General features: G+C 46.6%; 2 protein-coding genes across 2 annotated transcripts in view; one reads left to right on the forward strand and one right to left on the reverse strand.

Annotated features, from left to right (window-relative positions):
• Positions 1–17: 17 nt before the first annotated feature.
• Positions 18–11,192, reverse strand: elp1 (elongator acetyltransferase complex subunit 1). Its single transcript, XM_086222319.1, has 36 exons — positions 11,080–11,192; positions 10,149–10,343; positions 9,886–10,038; positions 9,682–9,763; positions 9,163–9,243; positions 8,966–9,051; positions 8,663–8,853; positions 8,394–8,517; positions 8,181–8,274; positions 6,834–7,064; positions 6,583–6,753; positions 6,350–6,428; positions 6,111–6,266; positions 5,903–6,009; positions 5,564–5,667; positions 5,371–5,424; positions 5,145–5,250; positions 4,897–5,012; positions 4,704–4,777; positions 4,341–4,419; positions 4,194–4,273; positions 3,974–4,111; positions 3,554–3,639; positions 3,286–3,434; positions 3,067–3,190; positions 2,876–2,973; positions 2,572–2,773; positions 2,397–2,458; positions 2,168–2,230; positions 2,019–2,079; positions 1,799–1,912; positions 1,483–1,582; positions 1,122–1,249; positions 893–1,044; positions 306–390; positions 18–199 (listed from the first exon to the last, which is right to left on the reverse strand). Exons 2-36 carry the CDS (start codon positions 10,296–10,298, stop codon positions 132–134), a joined length of 3,948 nt encoding a protein of 1,315 aa, XP_086078445.1. The 5' UTR covers positions 10,299–10,343; positions 11,080–11,192; the 3' UTR covers positions 18–131.
• Positions 11,193–11,600: 408 nt separating this feature from the next.
• The window catches only part of arhgef37 (Rho guanine nucleotide exchange factor (GEF) 37), a 29,273-nt gene continuing 18,166 nt past the window's right edge, over positions 11,601–22,707 (forward strand). Inside the window, exons 1-9 of the mRNA XM_086222323.1 lie at positions 11,601–11,714; positions 12,648–12,721; positions 15,745–15,943; positions 16,266–16,362; positions 18,574–19,085; positions 20,838–20,967; positions 21,778–21,925; positions 22,012–22,211; positions 22,309–22,439. Coding sequence (XP_086078449.1) covers positions 18,585–19,085; positions 20,838–20,967; positions 21,778–21,925; positions 22,012–22,211; positions 22,309–22,439 — 1,110 coding nt within the window. The 5' untranslated portion in view covers positions 11,601–11,714; positions 12,648–12,721; positions 15,745–15,943; positions 16,266–16,362; positions 18,574–18,584. The remainder of the gene's footprint in view (positions 11,715–12,647; positions 12,722–15,744; positions 15,944–16,265; positions 16,363–18,573; positions 19,086–20,837; positions 20,968–21,777; positions 21,926–22,011; positions 22,212–22,308; positions 22,440–22,707) is intronic.

Consider the following 22,707-nt stretch of genomic DNA (forward strand, 5'->3'; position numbering starts at 1 on the left):
GAACTTTGTGTGGGTCAACACTCTTTTCTCATCCTTTTCCAGGACATTTTATTTCATTTCATTGTTTATGCAAGAAATCTTTTTTTAATATAATTCCCATTCACAGCTACAAACAAACAAACAGAGCTAATTTACTTGAGGACGGCGAGCTTCCACTTGACAGCGTTTCTCATCTTGGGTGGAGTCATGACTTCAGCATCTATGAAGAAAACGGTGATGAATCCTGTTACTGAGAGTGAAACCTGACTGTTGCAACCTGCAAGCATCACCAAGTCAGACGGCGCGACTCCACACTTCCTGCTCACCTTGAGAAGCTGCTGGTGTCGTCGTCTGCTGCTGCTGCTGGAAAGACGCCATGATGCTGTTGGCGGTTGAGTTTGGGCCTGTGAGCTGAGCAACAGGAACAAGAAACCGTTAAAGCAGCAGAACCTACAGGACGCCGCCAGAGTCCCGCCTCACTGCAGCATCGTGCTTGTATCTTTGTTCTGACCGCTAATCAAAGAGGAATGTTGACAACACGGCCCCCCCAGCACGACCACGTAATTGCAATGTTCATTTTTTAATCAACTGAATCATGAAATCCTGTTAAAATTGTATTCAGGACATTTAAGGCCAAAAATTCAGATGATGGGATTTAAGCTTTTTTTTTGAACGCAGGAAAAAGTGAAGGATCATAGTTGATATTTAGCACACAAAAAAAAAACCAAAGCTGCTTGAATCTTTGTTGTCAGAGAGGTGAGAACACAAAGCAGCGGTTCCAAGATGGAGGCTGATGGCGAGTGACTCATATTCCCAGAACAACGGTGGAGTCGCCATCTGCTGGCCAGGTAACTTGACATCTACTGAGCTCCTGCTCCACACTGGTGAGTATGCTGATGAGAGGCGGTCGTACCGGGGCCTGGTGGTTCTGCAGGCCTTCAGGGTAAACCTCGGCGAGCGCTGCCTCCATCATCTGCAGGGCTCCTTCATACATCAGCTGAAGCTTTTCAGCCTGTTTGTCGAAGTGGAAGAGCACGAGGGTCTTCAGCAGGTTGTGGACTTCCTCTGCAGGAGGAAAAGCAACTCAGTCAAAACGTGGAGAGTCTCAACAAGTCACTCAACGTGTTTGTGTGCGTTGGCACCTCTCATCTTATCCACGGTGGTGACGATCTCCCCCAGGGCGTACATCAGCGCTCGGTCCTCCATGGGACTTCCTTCCTTCAGACTCAGCTTCTTCCTCTCAGCCTTCCGCCGGTTCTTTGATGATCTCCTGCAGGGAGAAAATGCAGTTTAACAGGAACCAAACACCTGATTTATATGACCGAGTTGCAGTTATTATTCATGAAAAAGTCAATTTTCTCATGAAGTTTACCGTATGTTCAAACTGCACCCTTGGAAGATGCAGCAGAGAACCGTCCCACGCAAAATGTGTATGGGGACACAAACTTACACAGTATAATTGGACCACATTTGAGTGTGTGTGTGTGTGTCAGCCAGCCTTACGAGGAGATGCGAGAGTTACTGTGGGTGTATTTGGAGCCTGTCATCGCGCTGCTGGCTTCAGAGTAAAGATCAGCGTCTGCACAGTCTGGACCGTCCTCATCTGATGAAAACACACGCCTTTACTCAGAATACAGGACGTGACGTAGTTCCACAGCATGAACATCTTCTCTGGCTCCGGGACGGTGGATGATGTGTTCCATTAATGAGTGTTGACTAGCCATTTTGCTCGTATATGTGAAATAAAAAGTCTTTGACTCCTTGAACCCACATCAGGAAGAGACAATCAAAAGCTGTGGATGAGAAAGCATGATCTCACCCAGCATGTTCATTCTGGATTTCTCTTTCTGCTCTCGCACCACGGCGAGCCGGGCCCGGTGTCGTGTGAACGTCGCTACTTGTGTCTCCAGGAAGAGCGTCTGGGTGCTGAAAGCTGAAGACACAATAAGATGTTAGCACGAGGAAAATCCGAATGTAGAACGGTGTAATCGGCGTGGTGAACACGAGCGGAAGCGGCCAGTCAGACAGCACAACCCCACCTTCCAACAGAGCCGGCTTCAGGTTGGTTTCAGTGATGTCATGCCTGTTGTGCATGTAAATCTGCGGCACACAAAGAAAATATCTAATTGTCACAAAGCCACAAATTCGAACTAACAGAGGAAAAAAAGCTCTTATTTCTGTTACAAACCAGTCGCAGCGCTTCCTCCCAGACTGCACCAGTGATCAGAGCCAAGATGGCCTCCTCACAGTCCTGCCGCACGCACAAAGATGGAAACAGAAACAATTACAGCTTCCACTGCCATGCTCTGTCCAGCAGAGGGACAGTTTCACACTCTGATCTCCAGCATAGATGTTCACCAGCTATGACATAACATTATAAAAGTCTTTTTTTTTTTAAGCTTGTGTGATTGTCCTACTTTGGCGTACTGGTCCAACAGCAGCGCAGCTTCCGAGTAGCGCCGCAGTTCCGTCAACTTCTCTACAAGAGAGGAAACGAACACTTTAAAGTTTTTACAGGAAAACAAAACGCTGTACAGTAACTGCCTGTTCAACCAGCTGACCGCTTATCTGACTACCTGTTACCATGGTTACCTGCCAAGTCTCTGGCCAGCAGAGCTAACTGGTCGGGCGGCAGAGGGATTTGCTGAGCGACACAAATGGCGTTTCTCCAGCTGGAGCTGCTGGCGAACGCCTGCAGGGCGCTGACTGGCTCTTTGCATCGCCATAGCAACAGGCCAGCCTGCTCCGCCTGTTGCTGCTCCACCAGGTGCTCAGCGTAGGCACAGCTCAGAGCCTAAAGGTCAAAGGGTGTGAGAATACAAGTCCGGGCATGACGTTCAGTTATGGCGAGTTGGAAGGAGGAGGGTCAGTTTCACTGGGCGGTGGGCGTCTGCACCTTGTAATGAGAACCGTTGGCTGGGTAAAGTCGCAGCGCTTCACTGTAGAGTTTCTGCTCCTTCACCAGCCGCAAAGCCTCGGGGAAATGTTCCGGTCCTGGAACACGACAGCACCGCATCAGCATCCTGGACTGGAACGCTTCTGCCGGCAGCTAAACGGCTGTACAGCTGTAGTAAAGAGTCGACTGACCGCACTTGCTGAGGTGAAGCAGGGCCTTCCTGTAGCGCTTCAGGTGCTTGTCGATGGTGAAGCGTTGGTAGTTTGGCTCCAGGCTCTTCAGTTTATTTAAAAAGGGAAGGTACTCTTTGGGGTCCTGCAGAGATGGTGGACAATGATGACCTCATCACAAGCTGTTGACATTACAGGAGAACTTGCTGTCTCACCCCCGTCCCCGTCTCTGTGTCCTACCTTCTGGGATTTCTCAGCCACCATCAGAACGAGGTCGAAGTCGTATGTTCCAAGGGAGTGTTCGTAAAGGTCGTTGACATTGACCAGGAACAGGAGGTACTTCAGCGCCTCTTCAGCACTCACAGCACCAGGCACCTCGGGGGGGTTTACTGCACATAAATATCCATAAATACACAGAAAAAGTATGTCCGCGTGTGTGAGTGTGTGTGTGTTATAAATGAATTTTACTGAAGCTCCTCAGGGCATCGGTGTGCTTCGGTGTGCTCACCTCGTAGCTCGTGGACCTTCTGCAGGGCGATCTCAAGTTCAGGAACCGTCTTCTTCACGTGAGCCGTGAGAATGGACAGACAGAACCTAGCCAGACAACACAGTGACGCCGCTGTGGTAAAACAGTCCCCCCCCCCCCCCCCCCCCCCCCCCCCAAATACAGCTATCACGCTTAACAAAGCACAGACGCACAAACATGCTTCAACCCCGGATGTCCCTCAGAGTCGTATAACAAGCAGACACTGTGCTAATTACTGAATTTAAACTGCAGGAGTCAGAGTTGATAGACACCATGAAGATTGACACTTTCCTGTTGTTTTTTTCCTTTTTGGTAAAATCCTTTTTTTAAGGTAAGAATTATCCGGTGTGAACGTTTTATATTTTTATGTTTTACATTCAAAGCGAACAAGCAGGCACTGACTTGTTTGGATCCATCGATTCCATGGCGCTCCTCAAAGCATCACATACCACATCCACCTTCTTCTGGCCGGAGGCGGGCTGGCGCTGGGCCGCGCTGCTCTCAGGACGAGGGTACATGCTGCTGGTCGTATCCTCCTCCCTGCAGCCGCGTTGAAAGAAGGGAAAATAAATGATCGAGAGGTTGTTTTCCTTGTGAAGAGGCTGCTTGACAGAAGTCTTACTTGAGCTCAGTGAGGAAGAGGTTGATGTTGTTGATGGAGCGGAGTTGTGTGATAAAAGTTTCTCTGTTCTCCAGGAAAACCTGTGGGGAGCGGAGTTATTCAAGTCTCTGCACTCCATACATAATTCAGGATTCGCTGAGGTCAGACCTTTGGGTTGTGGTCATAAATCAGATTCAGGTTGATCCTCAGCTTCCTCATACACTCGAAAGCTTCTAGGAACTTCAGACTGAGAAAAGAAAACAACAAAAAGGACACTAGTTAGGATTAAAGTAGCTGCTGCTCTCTAATCTGTTAATGTGGGAATTGGCTGCGACAGAGAGGAATGGAAACAATCTCACATGAGGGGAAAATCTTTGGATTGGCTGTGACATCCTTTGTTCTTATGATTGTGACCAGGCGGTCTGGACACACAGCAGTCGCTAACCGCAGGTATTAAACTGAACAGCCACCTGCACTTTTTCCCTTCATTGTAGAAAGCGAACAAAGCAGGTGACTAAATGTGAAACTCACTTATCCAACCAGTCTCTGAGCTGAGCCAGCACCAGAGCTCGATGGTGCACCGTCTCCAGGTTCCCACGAGGCATCTGGACACACACACACCAACGTCCAGAACGTTGAATGACACGGCATCAAACCATCTGTTCCGTCCACAGCGTGAGAGCATGAATGCGTGATGCGTGTTTGACGTGTGTGTTGATCTGACCTGCAGAATCACACGGGTGTCTTGTGGCACCACTGTGACGATCCTGGATCCTCTCTCAACGCGTCGCAGCGTCTCGTCGTTCTGACCTCCATCTGAGGCCAAGGCCACCAGCAGCGCTGCGGGGTTAAAGGTCACACATCACAGCTGTTTAATGAAATACAACCACAGCAACCCCCTCGCCACAAGAGACAGCGAGTCCAAATTCTCGTCCAAGGTAGGAACTGCTTCACCTCGAGTCTCCATCTCACCTTTGACACTGAGCATGCTCAGATGGAGGCAGCGGCAGGTGTGGGAGTGGGTGGTGACGATGAGAAAGTCGTTGCAGACAGCAAACGAGGAAACATTGGAGGCGAGCTGAGGCAGAAACACACATGAACAAAAACATGGCTCGCACTTCTTTGTTGTCCGGCACTGCATCATTTCTTTTTGTTATGTGGAACAATTTATCGTTTAGAAATCGAATGAACAGAGCACCTCTGTGTCTCCAGCGTAGAGATGGGATCTGTCTGTCAGGCCGAGCAGATGCTCCTGCAGACATGAAGCCAAACTCAGAATAAAGCCGCCATAGCTTTCCACATTTGTTACTTCTTAGAGGAATGAAACAGAAGCCATGTGTCATGGGAGTTGTTAGTTTCAAGCTTTACGTGCTGTGTAAAGACAGCTTTACCTCTCCGTTGATGCTGCAGAGAGCCGTCTGAACACAAGGAACGGGAAAGTTGACGCTGCATCCGCTGGAGTCACGCCACTCCTCCACTGATGGCTCAGGACAATCTACACAGAAAGAAGGTCAACCGATGCTTTTTACGTGTCTGTCGATTTATTAACATGGACTGAGGGGTTTCATACTTGGTTCATACTCCGTTATTACTTTCTTTTCATTTACTCAAACCACCTTGTCTCTTCTCTTTGCAGATTGATATCAGACAATTTGGGTTTGAAATCATAATTCAGAAAGAAGCACAAAAATCTCTTACTGAAGAAAAGAGAAAAACAGTTGATAACTGACCCCAGAGCACCTTCCTGATCTGTCCGTCCTCCAGCTGGAGCGCCACAGTGCCAGTCCGGGAGCAGTGAACCATACTAACCACAACCCCGGCCACCTCCACCTCAGACCTGCAGCAGAAACACTTGACTTGACTCTTGACTTCCAACAAAGTTGCTGCATAAATAAATCAAAGCCTTTGATTCAGCAAAATCAGACAACAGTTTGTGACCTGACAGCGAGAGTATCCGTGGCTTCCCGAGCAGCACAGAGCAGCAGCAGGGTGGAGGAGGTCGGCAGGAGACCAGAGCTCACACCCACAAACAGCTCGTCCCGCAGCCACAGCAGCTGCCGCAGGGCCAGCGGTTCCTCCTGGAGAACCGCAACTCTACAGTGACATGAAAGACAACAGGAGAGGAATGTGATGTCAGGAGACAGAGGGATGAACGAGGATCAGCTGGTTTCTCGTACCTGAAGGTTTTCTGGAGGACCAGGGGACGAGACACTGTCCTGAACCCATCTGCTGCTTGATCAGACTGCTCACCTGGATCTGGAAGGTTCAGATAAAGTTAACTACAGAATCAAACATCCAGGCGTCTGGTCCACCTCCAGAAACCCAGACAGGTTAGAACAGTTCATTTGCTCAGCAGGAAGAAGATTCAACTCATCTAATTTGATGTCAGTGTCTCGACATGGCGACCCACCTTCCCCAAACACTGAGATGTTTCCATTAGCCGTTAAAACCGCCAGCTGATTGGTCCTCTGAGGTAAGTGGAGGAAAGTCACATGGTTGACTTGCGACATCAGCTGCAGCTCAAATGAACTCATGGGAGGAGGAACCACGCACCGCCGGAAGGTTGTAACCAGAACCTTTTCTGAGGGACGATCAGGCAAAAATTAGATATTAGAGCCAATTGTCATCGTCACCGTCCTCCACCCTCTCATTGGTCCCCACCTCCATCAATCACAGCCACGCTGGCATTGTCAGTAGCGTCCAGCCCGGGACTTCTCTCTGTCATCCATCCCCAGGTGTAGGTGATGCAGGTCCAGCTGCGGGTCACCACGTGGAGCCTCAGGGGGCCCTCAGGGTCCCAGCAGACACAAACGGGGGCCCTCTGAGGGTCTCTGCTGAAGTCCAGGGTCTGCTTCAGGTACCAGTGGTAATTGCCCATCGTCCACAGCTGGACTGCACAGAGAGCGAGGACGCGTTCAAGACATCAAATCTGTAATAATACCCTGGTCCCTGCTTCATCTTTGATGGTTTAGTTCACCCACAAGAGTCAAATCTGACTTTAGATGAGATCAGATTAGGTGAGGTCAGATTAGATGAGATCAGATTAGGTGAGATCAGATTAGGTAATGTCAGATTAGGTAATGTCAGATTAGGTAATGTCAGATTAGATGAGATCAGATTAGGTGAGATCAGATTAGGTAATGTCAGATTAGATGAGATCAGATTAGATGAGATCAGATTAGATGAGATCAGATTAGATGAGATCAGATTCGGTGAGATCAGATTAGGTAATGTCAGATTAGATGAGATCAGATTAGATGAGATCAGATTCGGTGAGGTCAGATTAGGTGAGGTCAGATTAGGTAATGTCAGATTAGATGAGATCAGATTAGATGAGATCAGATTCGGTGAGGTCAGATTAGGTGAGGTCAGATTAGGTAATGTCAGATTAGATGAGATCAGATTAGATGAGATCAGATTCGGTGAGGTCAGATTAGGTGAGGTCAGATTAGGTAATGTCAGATTAGATGAGATCAGATTAGATGAGATCAGATTCGGTGAGGTCAGATTAGGTGAGGTCAGATTCGGTGAGGTCAGATTAGGTGAGGTCAGATTAGGTGAGGTCAGATTAGATGAGATCAGATTAGGTGAGGTCAGATTAGGTGAGATCAGATTAGGTGAGATCAGATTCGATGAGATCAGATTAGGTGAGATCAGATTAGGTGAGGTCAGATTAGGTGAGGTCAGATTAGGTGAGATCAGATTAGATGAGATCAGGTCGAACTTGGATTAATTAATTCATTCAGGTCCTCAGAACCACATGTTTGAGCACCGACTGCCTCATAAAATCTTTTCTCTTTTTGATTGCTGAATTTTCCATATAACGACGAATAAGACAGAGTTTTGATTATTATTGGAAACTTTTTGTTCTCGTTAGTGTAACATGGCTGTTTTAGCTGGTGTGTGTGATGAGTTTTTTTTTTTTTTTTTACTATTTTACTTTATTAAGGACACCTGCTGATCTTGTCAAAACTTACACACTGTGCACTGAAGACAATACACACTTACCAGAGGTGTGGACCCGTCCATCCTCCCCAGCAGTTAAGTCCTCCAACCAAACTGCTAACACAGTGGAGTCGCTGTTCCATAGCAGCTCCTTCACCTGCAACACACACACACACTTGTCTGACAAAACTCCTCCCAAACAGAGACGGCAATGCTGCTGTGGCTGCTCGGGTGTGAACCACATGACTGTGGCGGCTCAGACTGAGGGGAACGTGCCTTGGCCTGGTCTCTGCTGACCGGCAGGGTGAAGTCTCCGTGCAGCAGGCCGTTCTTCTCCAGGAACACCACGCTGTGCTTGTTGGGATGACGCTGAGTGCTCGCTATCAGGCTCCCTGACGGTCTGAAACACCCAGGATTTAACATGGATGAACACTTCCAAAACACCCAACAGCCACATAGTTTTAGCTCAAAGCTAAAGGAGACTGACGGCTAGCAACAGCTAAACTGCCCATTTATGACTAAATGACTTCAACAAGCTGTCTTACTTCCAGCAGAGCGACTGCTCTAGGCCATTGATGGGTTCACTGGTGGCCTGCAAGACCCCCTCTCTGTTCCAGACTCGGACCTTCCTGGCTCCAGTCTGAGGACAGACGGCACTGACAGCAAACAGCTGCCCATCCCCTCGCCACGTCACCCGAGGTCTGCGGTCGTCCCAGTCGGCAGCTGGATTCACCTCCTGACAGTACACGTGTACACATATTGAAGGTGCTCTCTTTAATATTTTGCATATTTTCATATTGGGGGTGCGTAATGAAACTGATCCTATGTTTGCATAACTGAACGCTAACCTGGATCTTCCTCTGTGCTGCCTGTTTCCCCTCTGATCCGTGGAACTGAGTCTCCTTCTTCCCCCAACCCACTGTGATGAACTTTCCTGCAACACACAGCACAAACACCTCATGCTTTATGCAAATACCATCATTAGCCATGGTACAAATACTCCTCCCACCTAGGAATCGTCAGGCAGGTTTTGATGCCACCGTACCTTCACCAAAGTCATCCTGGTGGATTCCAACCTCTGTGATTGGTTCAAAGTCTTTAGTCATCATGATGAAGGTTTCCTGGCCTGCAACAACATCATTACAGATTTATTCAGTCACAGCACGCCTCAGTGTCTCACTTGGAAACAAAAGGACCCCTCAATCCCCCCTTTTCCAAAAAAGTGGCGCAAATAAATTAATTCCTCTCCCTATCAATTATTTTGACCCAAAAACAAAGATAAGACAAATGCTAAAAATTCAATTTTTTTTTAACTACTGATGTGAAACAAGGAGAACCAGCACCTCTCCTAACTGGCTTTGTTAAACTGGACTCAGTAGATCCTGGCCCCCAATCCTCTGTTGAGTCCAGACTTAATAAAGACTGAGTTAATCTTCACTGCTGAAGATCTGCTTTGCTTGCAGACAATATGAACAGTTCAAGTGAGATGATTCCGCTGACTCTCAGTTCGACGGGTCCAGCCTCCCCTGATCAGAAACAGTGCTGTTACATGTAACATACTGACCAGTCGTGAGGAGGACCAGCTCTTCATCAGGACTCCAGCTCATCGAGGTCAGACCGCTATCGACGCTGCCGACACACTCCAACTGTGCAACCAAACACATGAAGTCACTTTGCATCCACCGGCCTCTTATTCAGCTCAACATTAATTCTGAAGCAAACACATAACCCTCCAACAACCAGGCGACATGTCCTCTGTGTGACCAACCTGGGAGGTGTTCAGGTTGAAGAGGATGACATCACCGCCAGCTGTGGCTAAACATGCCGACTCGACTTCTGCCAGGTCCTGCAGTCCAACCACCAGGCCGCTGCCATCCTCCGGGAGGAACCCATCAGCTGTCAGCGAGGCCTCGCTCACCACCTGCATGCAGAGAACGAGACAGAGTACGCGTGGTCTCCAGCGTCATGCTGCACTACGCAATCCTCCCATCACTTCCACCTCTGGCAACGGCGGTCGTTTCACTAGCTTACCTCTCCAGTTCGAGGGCTGAACTCTGTGATGGCGTACTGAGAGGCCACCAGCAGCGTGCCAGCGTCCACTCGCATGGACAAACACTGCGGGGAACCCGGACCCTGCAGCTCCGAGCTCCGCAGGCTCTTGAGCAGCTTGAGGTTCCTCATTTCACCTCAGAACAGAAGGAGAACCTGTCGCACCTGACTGTGGTCCTGGAGATGATAAAAGTGAAAAAAAAAGAGGATTACTTAGCAGGAAGTGAAGAAAAATGGATGACTCAAATGTGAGATTATATCTTTCCTAAAATTAGATTAAATCTACTTGCCAATAATCAATATAAACCAAAAACGATCAATGGCCCTGCATGGAACTCTTGATTTTGAAACCCGGTTGAACATTGTTAAACCTACAAGTCTGACAACTGTTTCAAAGTACAAAATATAAACAGTTGTGGAGGAATTAAACATCCTGACAACATGTATCGCATTAGAATCCCTTCTATTTACATTACAAATAAATTCAGGCTCTTGTGAAGGGACGGACAGAGTAAAAATAAACGAAAACGAAAAAGAAAGCCCCGCAAGTACTGTGAAATGCTGTCTGACTGCAAAAAACCATGAAAGCTTTTAATTTGGAAAGTGTTCTGTTTGTGTTGACAGCCTGGAGTCATAATGGAGCAGATCAAAACCATCGAAAAGAGGCTCTCAAATCTAGTAAAATTTCACTACATGCGCTAAAAACAGAAGAACTTAGAGAAAAAAGCATGATATTAATCGTTATGCTTTAACTGGAGGACCTACAAACAATGTTAATTACCAGTTAATTTACTAGCTTACTGGTAAAACCAAAGGAAACGACATGCTGCTATGCTAAAACGACATCGACAACCCAGCCACGATATGGATGTTATAAAACCAACAATATCTGAATAAAAGTGTTCAAACTGACCGAAAAGGAAAATAGCTTTAAGTAACGAAGAATTATCCAGCATCAACAACATGCGTGCGGCGACTAGTGACGTCAGAGTCGTGAACTTTAACCTCTGATGCGGTGAGACGAAGATGACACGCTGTCGCCCCCTGGCGTTGTGGAGTGGAAATACACGAACCGAATGACAGACTCAACGGCAAACTCAACATTTCACGAGATTTAGAGTGACGAGGAACTGAAACATCGATTAACCCAGTTGAATGAATGAATAAATAAACATTTAATTTGTTAAAGAATGTACACAAATGAATGAATTTCAATGTTCAAAAGTAAACTCATTGACGAGTAATAAATTGAGGTATTTAAACTAAAATTACCTACTCATAGGGCGCTGAGGCATTCTCAACTAATACCATCAGTAAATTAAGTCGCACGTCTTTTTTTCCGTTCTGCTTTCACTCTGAAAATCAGCACGGAAACTGAAGCGCTCACGAGCTTTTATTTTGTACGGTGGTGACCGGATGTTGTAATTGTGGGATGGGAGCTTGACAGGCTGCTGACTGACAACAGGTGAACAGGAGTTCAATGTCAGAAGCGCAGAGAGGAGAGGAATGGATTTGATTGGCGTGGTGTTGACAGGATGTTAGCACAAGGTAACGTTCTCATTTATCATTTTATCTTTTTTTTTTTTTCCTCTCGGCTCTTTTTCGTCAAACATGAGACCGAACACAAACCGCATTCACCCACCCAACCTCGAACCGAACCACGGCTGCTGGTTCTGATTCTGGCTGGCGACATTTACGCGGTGTACGCATGACGTTGTGTTGTTATTTAGCTGCAGTTATGACGACATGCTACCAGCTGAAGCTAAGTGAAACACCTGTTACCGAGACACGTACCTGTGATTGACAGCCTGAGCATTTCTCCTCTCTCTCGTTTACATTCTGTTTTCCACCTGTTGCTCGTGATAGTTGGACATTTCACATTAAAAATGACGTGTCAGTGACTCACAAGCTGATGTCTTACTGATGGTATTTACCATTTATTTTATCTGTGTAAAACTTCTGTGATACAGACCTAAAAACTACGTGAATATCCTGAGTTTGGCTCGTAAAACACTGATATATGTTGAGATGTCGCGAGATTATCCACTGATACTGATGGTATATCCTGCATCCTTGTCATCTGCTACCTGAGTTTTGCCTTTCTGCATGTAAATCACATGTACAGTGTTTTTGTTCTGCCTTGCTTGTCATTTGTCTAGATTTATTTTATTCATCTAAATGTATTTAATCTTATCGGGGACTGAGATGTGTCACATCCTTGCGTCTGTTGCACTGAACATGTTGAAGGCGCAATCATTTTTTTCAGGATGAATACATTTTGTCTTATCCCATCCTGTCTCACCTTATTTAAGGTGAAGTGTGCTGACCAATTCAGGTGTAATGTGATTTGTGGCGACGACGGGAGACGTGGAGTCCAACTGGAACTCTTCCTCTGGTTGTCCGTCCGCAGCAGAGGGATAAACAGACAGTGTATTGGCGTGTAAAAGATCTGTTTAGTCTGTCTGAATGTGTTGATTTCAGTTCCCCAGTGAGGCCAAGGCTGACATGTCGTTTCCTCCTGCTGCTGCTGCTTCTGGTGCCTGAGGACATTACAGGTAATCTCAGACGTCGCTCTGTTATTATCTTAATTACAGGCCTCCTCCTACTTTCTGTTTGTTTGAATCCTTGCGGTCGTCTCAGAGCTGTTGGATGGGGCTGAGTTCAAGTTCTTCGTGCCATATCTGGAATCCTTTGTCCATCCAGCTCAGTGATAAGTGTGTAATGTAGAATTCAGATGTCATGTGAACTCACAGAATTCGCTGCTGCTGCTGCATCTTCCCTACGTTGTGAATAGAAGTCGTTCTGCTGCTCAGAGGGGGTACCTCCAGCCGCAGTCGCTGGGCCCCCTCAGGGGTCTTGAGATAATTTTGCCAAAAGATTGTGCGAATCAACAAAATAGTTGAATTTTTAGGCTGACAAAACAACAAAAGAGTTGAATTTTTAGGCTGAAAACCGTTTGTTTTTTTTCCTTTAAATTTCCACCGTCTGAAAGTCAAAAGTGGGCACTTTAAAAGATAGGAAAATGAACTGAATCTTAAGGACACAAGTCGTGTGACGGAGCACTTCTTGAAATACCACCTTGGCGGTCTATTCTTAAACAACCTTTGGCTAACTTCTCTGTCCCAGCGTGACATCAGAGCCAGTAAACCAGCAGCGTTGGTGCCCATGACAGCAAGCCAGGTCCCTGTGAACTTGTCCTCTGTGGTTCAGGTTAAAGAAAGCAAAGCGAAGTAGTGATTGAACCTGAACTCTTCTGTCACTCCCAGTTATCTTAAAATGATCCTTCACTCACTGGGGCTGATGCAGCATCACCCTGAGAATGTGGGTGGAGGACAGCACGCCATCACCACGGCTTTCACCTCAAGCCTTGTTGTCTCCACCGGCAGCAAGAAGACGTGAATGTGGGCCGATGACGGACGTCCAACTGCTGATGTGTGCAGTATGTCATTTCTGCCACCAGGGGGCTCTCAATAAGCTCAGACTCGGCGTTCCCACAAAGTGCAGGTGGGCTGCCACCGGGTTTTCTGCTTCCGCTTCACGTTAATAAGCTGTCTGGAAATGCGTCAGCCAACACATCCATTCATGTCCATCACTGACATTTTTTATTTGACTGAAGGAATCACCGACTTGTTTCGAACGATCTTTCTGGTTCGTGGTTGTTAGGGTGGAGGGAGTTAAAGAGAGGACCGGACATCAGCTGACTTTTCAGAAGAGAGCTAAGATATCTTAGTGTTCTTATCAGTTTCTCTCAGACAGAGAGAAATCACAAAGCTCCAGACCGGGGCTGTTCCTCAATGCGTTCCTGACAAACCAAATCACCCAAAGTGTTTGACACACTTCTAACTCGTTTCCACGGAAATGACCAGATGTTGTCATGATATGCTGCTGTTCGCGTGCTAACCATTGCGTGTTTTCCACTCAAGCAAAGGACTTTTGAATGAAGCCATTCCTCCCTCCAGCTCTGATCCGTGATCCACCTTGTCTGGACATAAAGTCACTTGTGTAACTTGAAAATACTCGTCCTCATGAACTGCTCTGCAGGAGGCGAGTTTGGATCGGTCGCAACGAGCGCGCTCATTCGCTCCATCGAGCTAACCTGTCAGCAGGACATCAAACGTCGATCCCAGCTGAAGGATGTTGCATTCGTCTGTGTTCACATTCGTCTGACTCACATTCGTCTGACTCACATTCGTCTGACTCACATCGTACTTGTCAAACTCAACAAAAATACAAAAATGTGGTTTGGCGTTGATTGCTTGATTGTTTTGGGTTGGTGTAGTTTAAACCTGAGATGTTTCCCTCTGTATTATACCACCGGTTCATGTCAGCATCAGCTGATGAGAGGATCTGGTCCAGCAGCATTCCTCCCTGTCATACCGATCCGATGAACCTAGATAAGCCACTGCCCTCCTGCCTCCCTCGTTCCGCCGTCCTTCTCACTGCGATGAATTCCTTCCTTGTGTCCAGCCAGGCGCATATTCATGTCTTATTCTCACTATGTGCTCAGCTCAGCTGCCTTTAGATGGTTGGTGCCTGCTATCATGGCACACAACTAAGAAACAAAGTCCTCAGCACTACCAGAGGAACATGCAGCTGCTGGTTGTACCTGCTAGCAAGGACTGACAGCGTAATTTGCTAATTTTACTCTCTTCTGTTTTTTTGGGGGTTTTTTTTGGGGGGGGGGGGGGGCTACAGCAGTGACAACCTTCCAGTCACAGCCAAAGCCTGTGAGCACAGGTGAGTGTAGGAATGTAAACAAACTGGTAAATTCAGTGTTGTGCTCAGCTCACGCTAAGGAAGTTAGCATTTCTCTGTGTCTGTCAGTAGGGGAGGGCAACCAGCTTATGTTGCCCCCTATCGACTTGGAGTTCAAGAATCAGAAGCTCGAGCTTCCCAAGCTGCATTTACCCTGAGTTCTTATTTTGGTTATTCTGAACCGAACAATAATAAATGAAATGAACACATGGAAGGCTTGACGCGAGCCAGTGAGACCAAGGGTCTTACCAGGAGGATGTTCGAGGAAGTAGGACAGTTTCCTCCTGGACGTCTGTCTTGGAGTCACCCTGCTGGTCTACGCTGGTCGACAGATTGCAGGTTTCCAGCACAACTTCATTTTTTTCAAAATCAAAAGGAAACAGAGGAAATGTAAAAAAACAACAACAACAAACAAACCATGTGATGGAAACACAGCTAACATGCACACCCCCCCTTTGTGACATTTCCACGGTTTGCTTACAAATCACTTGACTTTTAAAGGGACTTCCAGCTACACATTTGGCTTTAAATATCCAGCTTTTAGCGACTCCAGAAATCTTGTCGGATTCAGACTGAGACGTTTCAGCAACTCGTGGAAGGATTGTGGACGGCAATCTTCTGGTCTTTATTTAGACGGTGGAGTCGAAAGCCAAACTCCTCCAAAACATCATTTGAACAGGATTGTATTCACTTTTTTTGTTGCTTAGTGGCCATTTGCTTTTTGCATGACATAAACTTTTGATACATCTGACATGAATCTTTTATTCCCACTTGAAGGAAATCCAAAGGACTGAGCTGTAAATCTTCTGTTACCTTCCACCAGAAAATCCAGGCAATCCTTTGGCTATTGGAGGATGATGGGATGTCCCGCGGTGCTTTTGTTTCCTGTGAGAGGAAAACTTCAATCACTTCAGCCGTCCGTCTTCATTGGTGCTCCTTGTGTCCCGTGAAGCCTCCAGAGGTGATTTCTGATTGGTCCTTTGCTCCACTGAAGATTTGTCAGCCAATCAGCCTTTGTCAGGGTGAGTGTCACTTCCTCTTCCCACCAGCTGCTGCAGTCAATCAGCTTATTCAGCAGCTCCAGTGTGTGTGTATGTGTGTGTGTGTGTATGGCCACTCATCCTCCTCCCCCCCTTTTTCCTCTACAAAATAGCCGGCCCACCCTCCTTTACCTCTCCCATCCCCCCTTTCCTCATACACACACACACACTGTGTCTCTCTGACACACACTTGTGAATATACACTCACACACTCCGACCACATGAGACCCAGCAGCAGCCTGCTGTGTGTGAGTCACTGGAGAAAGTTACTCTTGTGTGTGTGTGTGTGTTTTCCATGCTGCAGCCATCCCTCTGCAGAAGATTTCTCCTTCAGGACAGCACAGCACGGGACGGCGGGGAGAGCAAGGACCACTGCGGCTGAAGCAGGGATTCTGCACAAGGTACTGATAGCACAGTGACCTCATGTAAATGTCTTGAATGATCCGCTGTCACTCTCACACACGGCGTCAGCACTGAGGAGAGCTCGCTCCGGTTTGGGCTTTTGGGCAGCAGAGGTCTCAGCGTGAAGTTTTTTCGGGAGGTGAACAAAGTTCCTCTGTTGCTGTGTGACTTGGACTGATCTGTATTGGTTCTCGTTTGTTAGCTCGAAGTCTCATGGTATAATTATCAAGTTATACATAGTTAAAACTTCTTTTTGTGCATTTTGTGGTGGTAAACGTCACATACCCTCAACTGTTCGCACCGTATGCTGCTCAAACCTGCAACCTTTGGTGGATGGAGAAAGATTTGGGCCGGCAAACAAAGAGTCATCGAGATGTGTCTCATTTCCTGATTATATCTCAATATTTCACCTGATTCGATGCACACCTGGGAGGAGCGCGTCACTCCAGTGACTGCATTGATATCTAGATGGGATTGGATCTTTCTGCAAAGCTCATTTATGTTTGTCAAACCCCGACAACACAAAACAACTTCTGTAGAAGAAGAAGAACGGCCACCTTCATCTGTGAGGGGTCGTCGTTTGGGATTTAGTGTGAGGATCGAACACGTTTACTCTTCCACTCGCGTTCACTGTGGTCACCTGCGGAGCAGGAGTGGACTGATGCAACAAGCCCACGTTTGGTTGAATTGAGTTTCTGAGTCAATGTTTTGGTTCCTGTTGACTCTTGAGAAGAAAGCAACATGAACATAGTCGCTGGTACGTTTTGCTGTCATTTATGGTTGATGTCACGCTGGTGTTGTTACGACTTCCTCTGAGAGTGCGTAGAACTGTGGAACCAAAAAAACGCCCTTCGAGTTGTAAACGGGTTCCAGTTGCAGTGTGTTTTCTTCAATTCATCACTTGCGATTTTCTCGGGGGGGGGGGGGACTCTGTAATTATGACGACAGAGAAATGATGATGCGTCACAACTGCACGATTCTGTGCAGGAACCGCAGCTGCTGGTGAGATCTCAGTGATGCATCGGGGCGAGACGAGTGGCGCTATGATGCAGAGAGCTTTTGAGCTGCTGATCCTTGAGGGTTGCCATGAGTCATTACCTACATAGAGATTGTAATTTAGTCGCAGAGTCCAAAATAACCCTATCATGAGCGTGTGTCTTTTACAGCCACAGAGGGCTCATCCTCGGAACCGCGTCACGGCTAATTGTCACAGTGGTGGTGGTGTTTAGATGCTCTGTCAGCAGCTTGCCGGCCTCCTGGTGGGCTCAACACGTGGCGTTCCAGCCCAGTGGATCCATGACAATACATGGCCGGTCATTGCTTGACTTGCTGTGCAGCAAACAGTTTCAACAGAGCCGTTTCATCCGCAGTGCAGCCTTTCTCTGCACTTCAGTGATTTATCAAAGTTGGAAAAGCTTCTTCTCTCTTGTTTTCTCTGAATAACAGGAAATGTAGTTTGCGTGTCGATAGCGTGCAGCAGGGATGAGGAATTTCGTCGTCCCGCAGGAAGAGAGCATCGCCGGGGTTTTCTTTGCTCAAAAGCCAGTGGGATTTTTACATTGGACTTCAGATGATTGCTGTAAATCAGCTCTGTGGCAAACACAACTAAGCCTCACGCTCACTCTGTTTTTAAACGATGACATTTAAATGTCCGTGACAAACTCTGTAGTCCCGTCCAGCCACTCGTTAGCAACCGCGTACGTGCTTCAAGTACAGTATTTAGCGGCATGTTTGATGCCCTGTAACAAAGGTTTTAGGACTTTTTCCTTTACCACATACAACAAACATTTTAATTTTGTCCTTAAAAACAGCTGCTTCATTGATTGCACACAAATTGGCCCTGAAACTGAAAGGTGTTCTAAGATAACACATTTCATCACCCTACAGTCTCAGAGCGGGAGATGTAGCCTCGCCTGTTTATGGAATGTAACTCCACCTTAAAATTCTGTATAAATATGCAACAGGGAAGTTATGTGGTAACACGCATGCGGAGTAAAATGTCAGCCATGTTTCCTGTTTGGGTCTTTGAGTTTTGCCTTGGCTAATAAAGAACCAGCAGCCATCTAATTGGACCTTGAAATGTTTCACACTGTTACTCACGTGCTCTGGCAGTTGTTGGCCAGCCGTAGGTCGCAATGATCACTAGGATGTTGCAGCTGGGTGTCATGGTAAGTGTTGACTCACTGACTAACAGGGTTTCTCTTTGACAGTGAGCACCATCATGGAGGTGCCCAGGAGGCCCCAACCCTTCCCACAAGCTCTTCCCAAACCTGCCTCGTCTGCTCTGTCTCCACTTGGAGCTGTTCAGAAGGTTTTTGAGAAAGATCCAATAAATGAAAAAGGCCAACAGGAGACGGATGAAACCACAGAGACGGAGCCATGTGAAGAGGAGACATTCAGTTCAAACGAGGACTCTGTTGTGTCTGTGTTTGTGGAGGCACCTGCCGAGACCTCCGAACCGGAGTCAAACACTTCTGCTGTGAATGTAAAACTGTCTCTACAAGATAGCTTCTCAGAGGAGGGCTCGATATCGGAGGAGAGGTTGCTGGAGGAAGCAAAAGAGGCTCAAAAGAGGTCAGAGGAGGAGGAAGCAGCAGCTAAGGAGAGGGCAGCCCAGAGGCAGCAGCTGGCCATCGAGGAGCTGGTGCATTCTGAGAGGAATTACCTCCGGATGCTGCAGCTCAGCACGGTGACCATCAGGAGCAACCTGCAGAAGCTGCAGGTAGGAAACGAGCGATGGGGAGGTTTACTGCAGCTGATCAGCTTAGCTCGTCATCCTTCATCAAGATTCTCCACTTAATAAAACTAAATTACCAAATTATCATTCTGCCAGAGAGCAAACAAGTGCAGGGAGAGGCCTGAAGCTGGGCTCAGGAAAACCAACGAGATCATTCTGGAAGGCTGTGACTCCAAAAGGCCTCAAAATATTCACGTCTGTTATTACAGTATGATCAGTATTTGTGTGTCTGTGCAATTAAAAACAAAGAGAAAGAGGGAATGGCAGTCATTTCAGGCTCTTGACTCTTCTGATGGGAAACTTCAGAAACTCTCTTCTTTCTACAAAAAAACAAGTTCAGCCCATAAAGCAACTTTTCTTACCACCGTGTTTATTAGAAGCCAGGAGGCTCCATCACCAGTTCTCTCCATCTCCTCTGGTTTCCCTACATCCATACAACAGTTTTTGAGTGACACCAGCCTGAATTGTATTAGAACGTACGTGTGCGTTTTCAGAGCAACCTGAAAATGAGATGTTACCTTGGCACAGCAGCATCCAGAGCGACGGTGATGCAGAAGCTGCTCAGTGCTTTATTATCATCAGCTTTTCATTATGGCTGAGATAGTGCTTATTCCCGCTAAATAAAATCAGTCATTACTGCTGTTGTAATGAAATGAAGCCTTGTAAAACCTAATGGAATCAGGCTTTATGGGCTGGCAGGGATGAGCAGCGGATGAGCATCAAAACGATGCCACACAGAGGGATGGAAATAAGAATGAGGAATGGCCGGTTCTAAATTATGGGCTGCGTCTGGTTGGAGGGAGAGTCAGGGGTTGTTTGTTTTTGTTTTGTTTTTTTTAGGAATGAGAGGAAAGATCTGTTAGTGATAGGAGACATTTCTCCTTCGTATTGTTGTGACAGTGCAAACTTATGAAAATGAAACGGAAAAGTTGACTGCATTTAAATGATGGGTAAAGAGAATGTAAGGGAGGGAGGCTGGATGTATGGAGGGAGGCAGCAGAGTGAAGGAGGGCTGGGCAGAGGAAGAGAACCACAGTGAGAGAACGGTGCCGTTGTGAGACAGGAACGTTTCTGTTCAGTTTTCAGTGTGGACATTGTTCAGTCCTCCAGCCGTCAGTGCGCCCACTCTTCTCTCATTACAATAAAATGGAGCTGAACAAAATGACTCTTATCAGCTGTGCTGTCACATTTTTCTTGTATTTATATGAAGCAGACGCACAAACATATTAGGAGGCAACTGCAGCTGCGTAAACATGTGCCTGCATGTACTGATTGTTGCAAGTTAGGCATTTTATGTTTTAATTCAGTGCTCAGTGTCACACGGACCGAGGTGCGCCCTTCAGGGTTTTGGGGAAGTTTGTCAGTGGAGGTTCTTTTTATTGTATAACTTTGTTTGCTGTGATATTCTGCTGAATTTTTTTTAGCTCAAATGATTGGTTTTAACACCATTTCTGATGGAACGTTTACATGTGACAAGCAGAACTAATCCTTCCTCCTCTGAGCTCTGCATGACGGTCTGTGCATTTATGTTTGGTATGTAAAAACTGTGAATCAAACTTCTTCCTTTTATCAGTGCGAAAAGTACCTCAAAGGAACTTTTTTCAAGTGTTTAACACTGTAGTGATACTCGAACTGGACAAATAGGCTTGTTTTATGCAAATATCTGTTTTTTACAGTGAAGTACTTGCATTAAAGATGTGTATTGAATGTTTGTGTCTCTTTCTGTATCTGTCACAGCCTCCTCCTGCCCACCTGGACAGCATGTTCCTCTACATCGAGGATGTGATCGACGTGTCCAGTCGGCTCCTCAGCCTGCTGGATCAGAAGCACATTCTGCCTGGAGACCCTCGCTTCCTGGAGACGCTCTGTAAGCCTCTCAGCGCTGCTCCCTCTGCGCTGTGCACAGCTGTGACTGCAGGGTGGCTTTATAATTTGGGTTGTCCATCTGTCCCAGTCTCTTGTGCTCAAGAATAATCTGATCCAGTTCTGTAGGTTAAAGGTCACCGTGACTGCACCAACACATTTTCTCCATAAATACAAATGATAATTGTGACCAAACGCACAAATGTCCAATAGTAGGAGAGAGTTCAGTGTGTTTTGCTAATATTTATTTTTTATTTTTGCATTTACAGTAACAATTTAGATGTGAGGCTTTGATGAAATATTTCATTTCAGCTCTGGAATGTGCTTAAATTTCAGACTGAAAGCGATACTTCACCCAACAAGTATTTTTTGCCTTTCAAGTACTCACTAATGGGGGTCTTGAGCTCACTAAAATGTACATTTTCCCCCTCCCGCATCACATATTTGTGACTCCAGAATGCAGCAAGAGGCAGCCATGGATATTTAGCATGAAGCTAATGGAGACAGATGGCTGACAACAGCTGATCCGTCCAAAAACATCAGTTCAACATCAGGAAAAAAGTTACTGCTGAATGGGGCACTTGAGAGTTTGTAAACTGACATTTTTGGACAGTTTTGCTCTCGTTAGCCGTCAGCATCCATTAGCGTCAATCTTAATATACGCGGCTGGATCTTCCTGCATTCTGGAATCACAAATTTTAGAAACCTATTCATGAAAACTTGTAAAGGACAAAATTCACTTTTTGGGTGAAGTATGACTTTAAAAGTTGTCCAAAGTCTCAATAAGTTAGTATCCTGTATTTCCTCCTGTCAGGTGATTCGTTCCTCAGCCTGGCCTCAGACATTGAGGCAGCTTACAAGGAATACTTGGCCAACTACAACCGCGTCACCGTGGTAGAGAACAGTTACAAACAGAAGGAAGCGCAGTGGAACGAGATCGTCAAAGTCATCAAGAACTCAGCGTGAGTTGATAACATTTTCTTTGGATTCAAACCGGGAGAACTGACCTAAATACAGCCTGAACTGTTTCCTGTGTTGGTTTGTCCAGGCCTGAGGTAAACGCCACCTCTCTCAGTTTCTTCCTGGTGATGCCGGTGCAGAGAATTGCCCGCTACCCCCTCCTGTTGCAGACCATCCAGAAACACACTGACAGAAGTCACCCAGCGTACGCACTCCTGGAGCAGACAGCTCACACCTCTATTGCCTTCAACTGCCGCATCAACGAGTACAAACGCTTCAGAGAAGTCGGTGAGACGGTTTAGCATCAAAACTGACATCAGTACCCTAGAGGGTGGCTTTAACATTGCTAGTCACACTCCAGTGAACTGTGCCTCGTATTTTATAGCTGACAAATACAAGAAGACAGAAACTCTGACCATCAAGGACAAGATCAACCGCCTCAACACCCACAGCATCGCTAAAAAGACAGCGAGGATCAGCCAGCACCTTAAACATGAGACTGGGATGGTTCCGAAGGTAATTTAACAGACCTCTTTTAAAGATCTCCTCCACCCATGGCTTGTTAAATACTTGGCTTCTAATAGTAGTGAGTTAACTGCTTGAAATGGTTTTCCTGTGAAACTTCAGAATCCATGAATATGTTTAAAAGGTTAACTGCTGGAAAGAAGATTCTCAGTCGTTTAGATTCTGGTGTGTTGGTACTGGGCGATCAGATCACACGTACAGACACCCATTTTGAGGAGATGACATTGGATGCAACATTATGGCATAGAACTATGCATTT

This window comes from Aulostomus chinensis, chromosome 13 (assembly GCF_037954235.1).
Source record: "Aulostomus chinensis isolate RoL2024-O1b breed Wild chromosome 13, RoL_Achi_v1.0, whole genome shotgun sequence".
Lineage (NCBI taxonomy): Eukaryota > Metazoa > Chordata > Actinopteri > Syngnathiformes > Aulostomidae > Aulostomus > Aulostomus chinensis.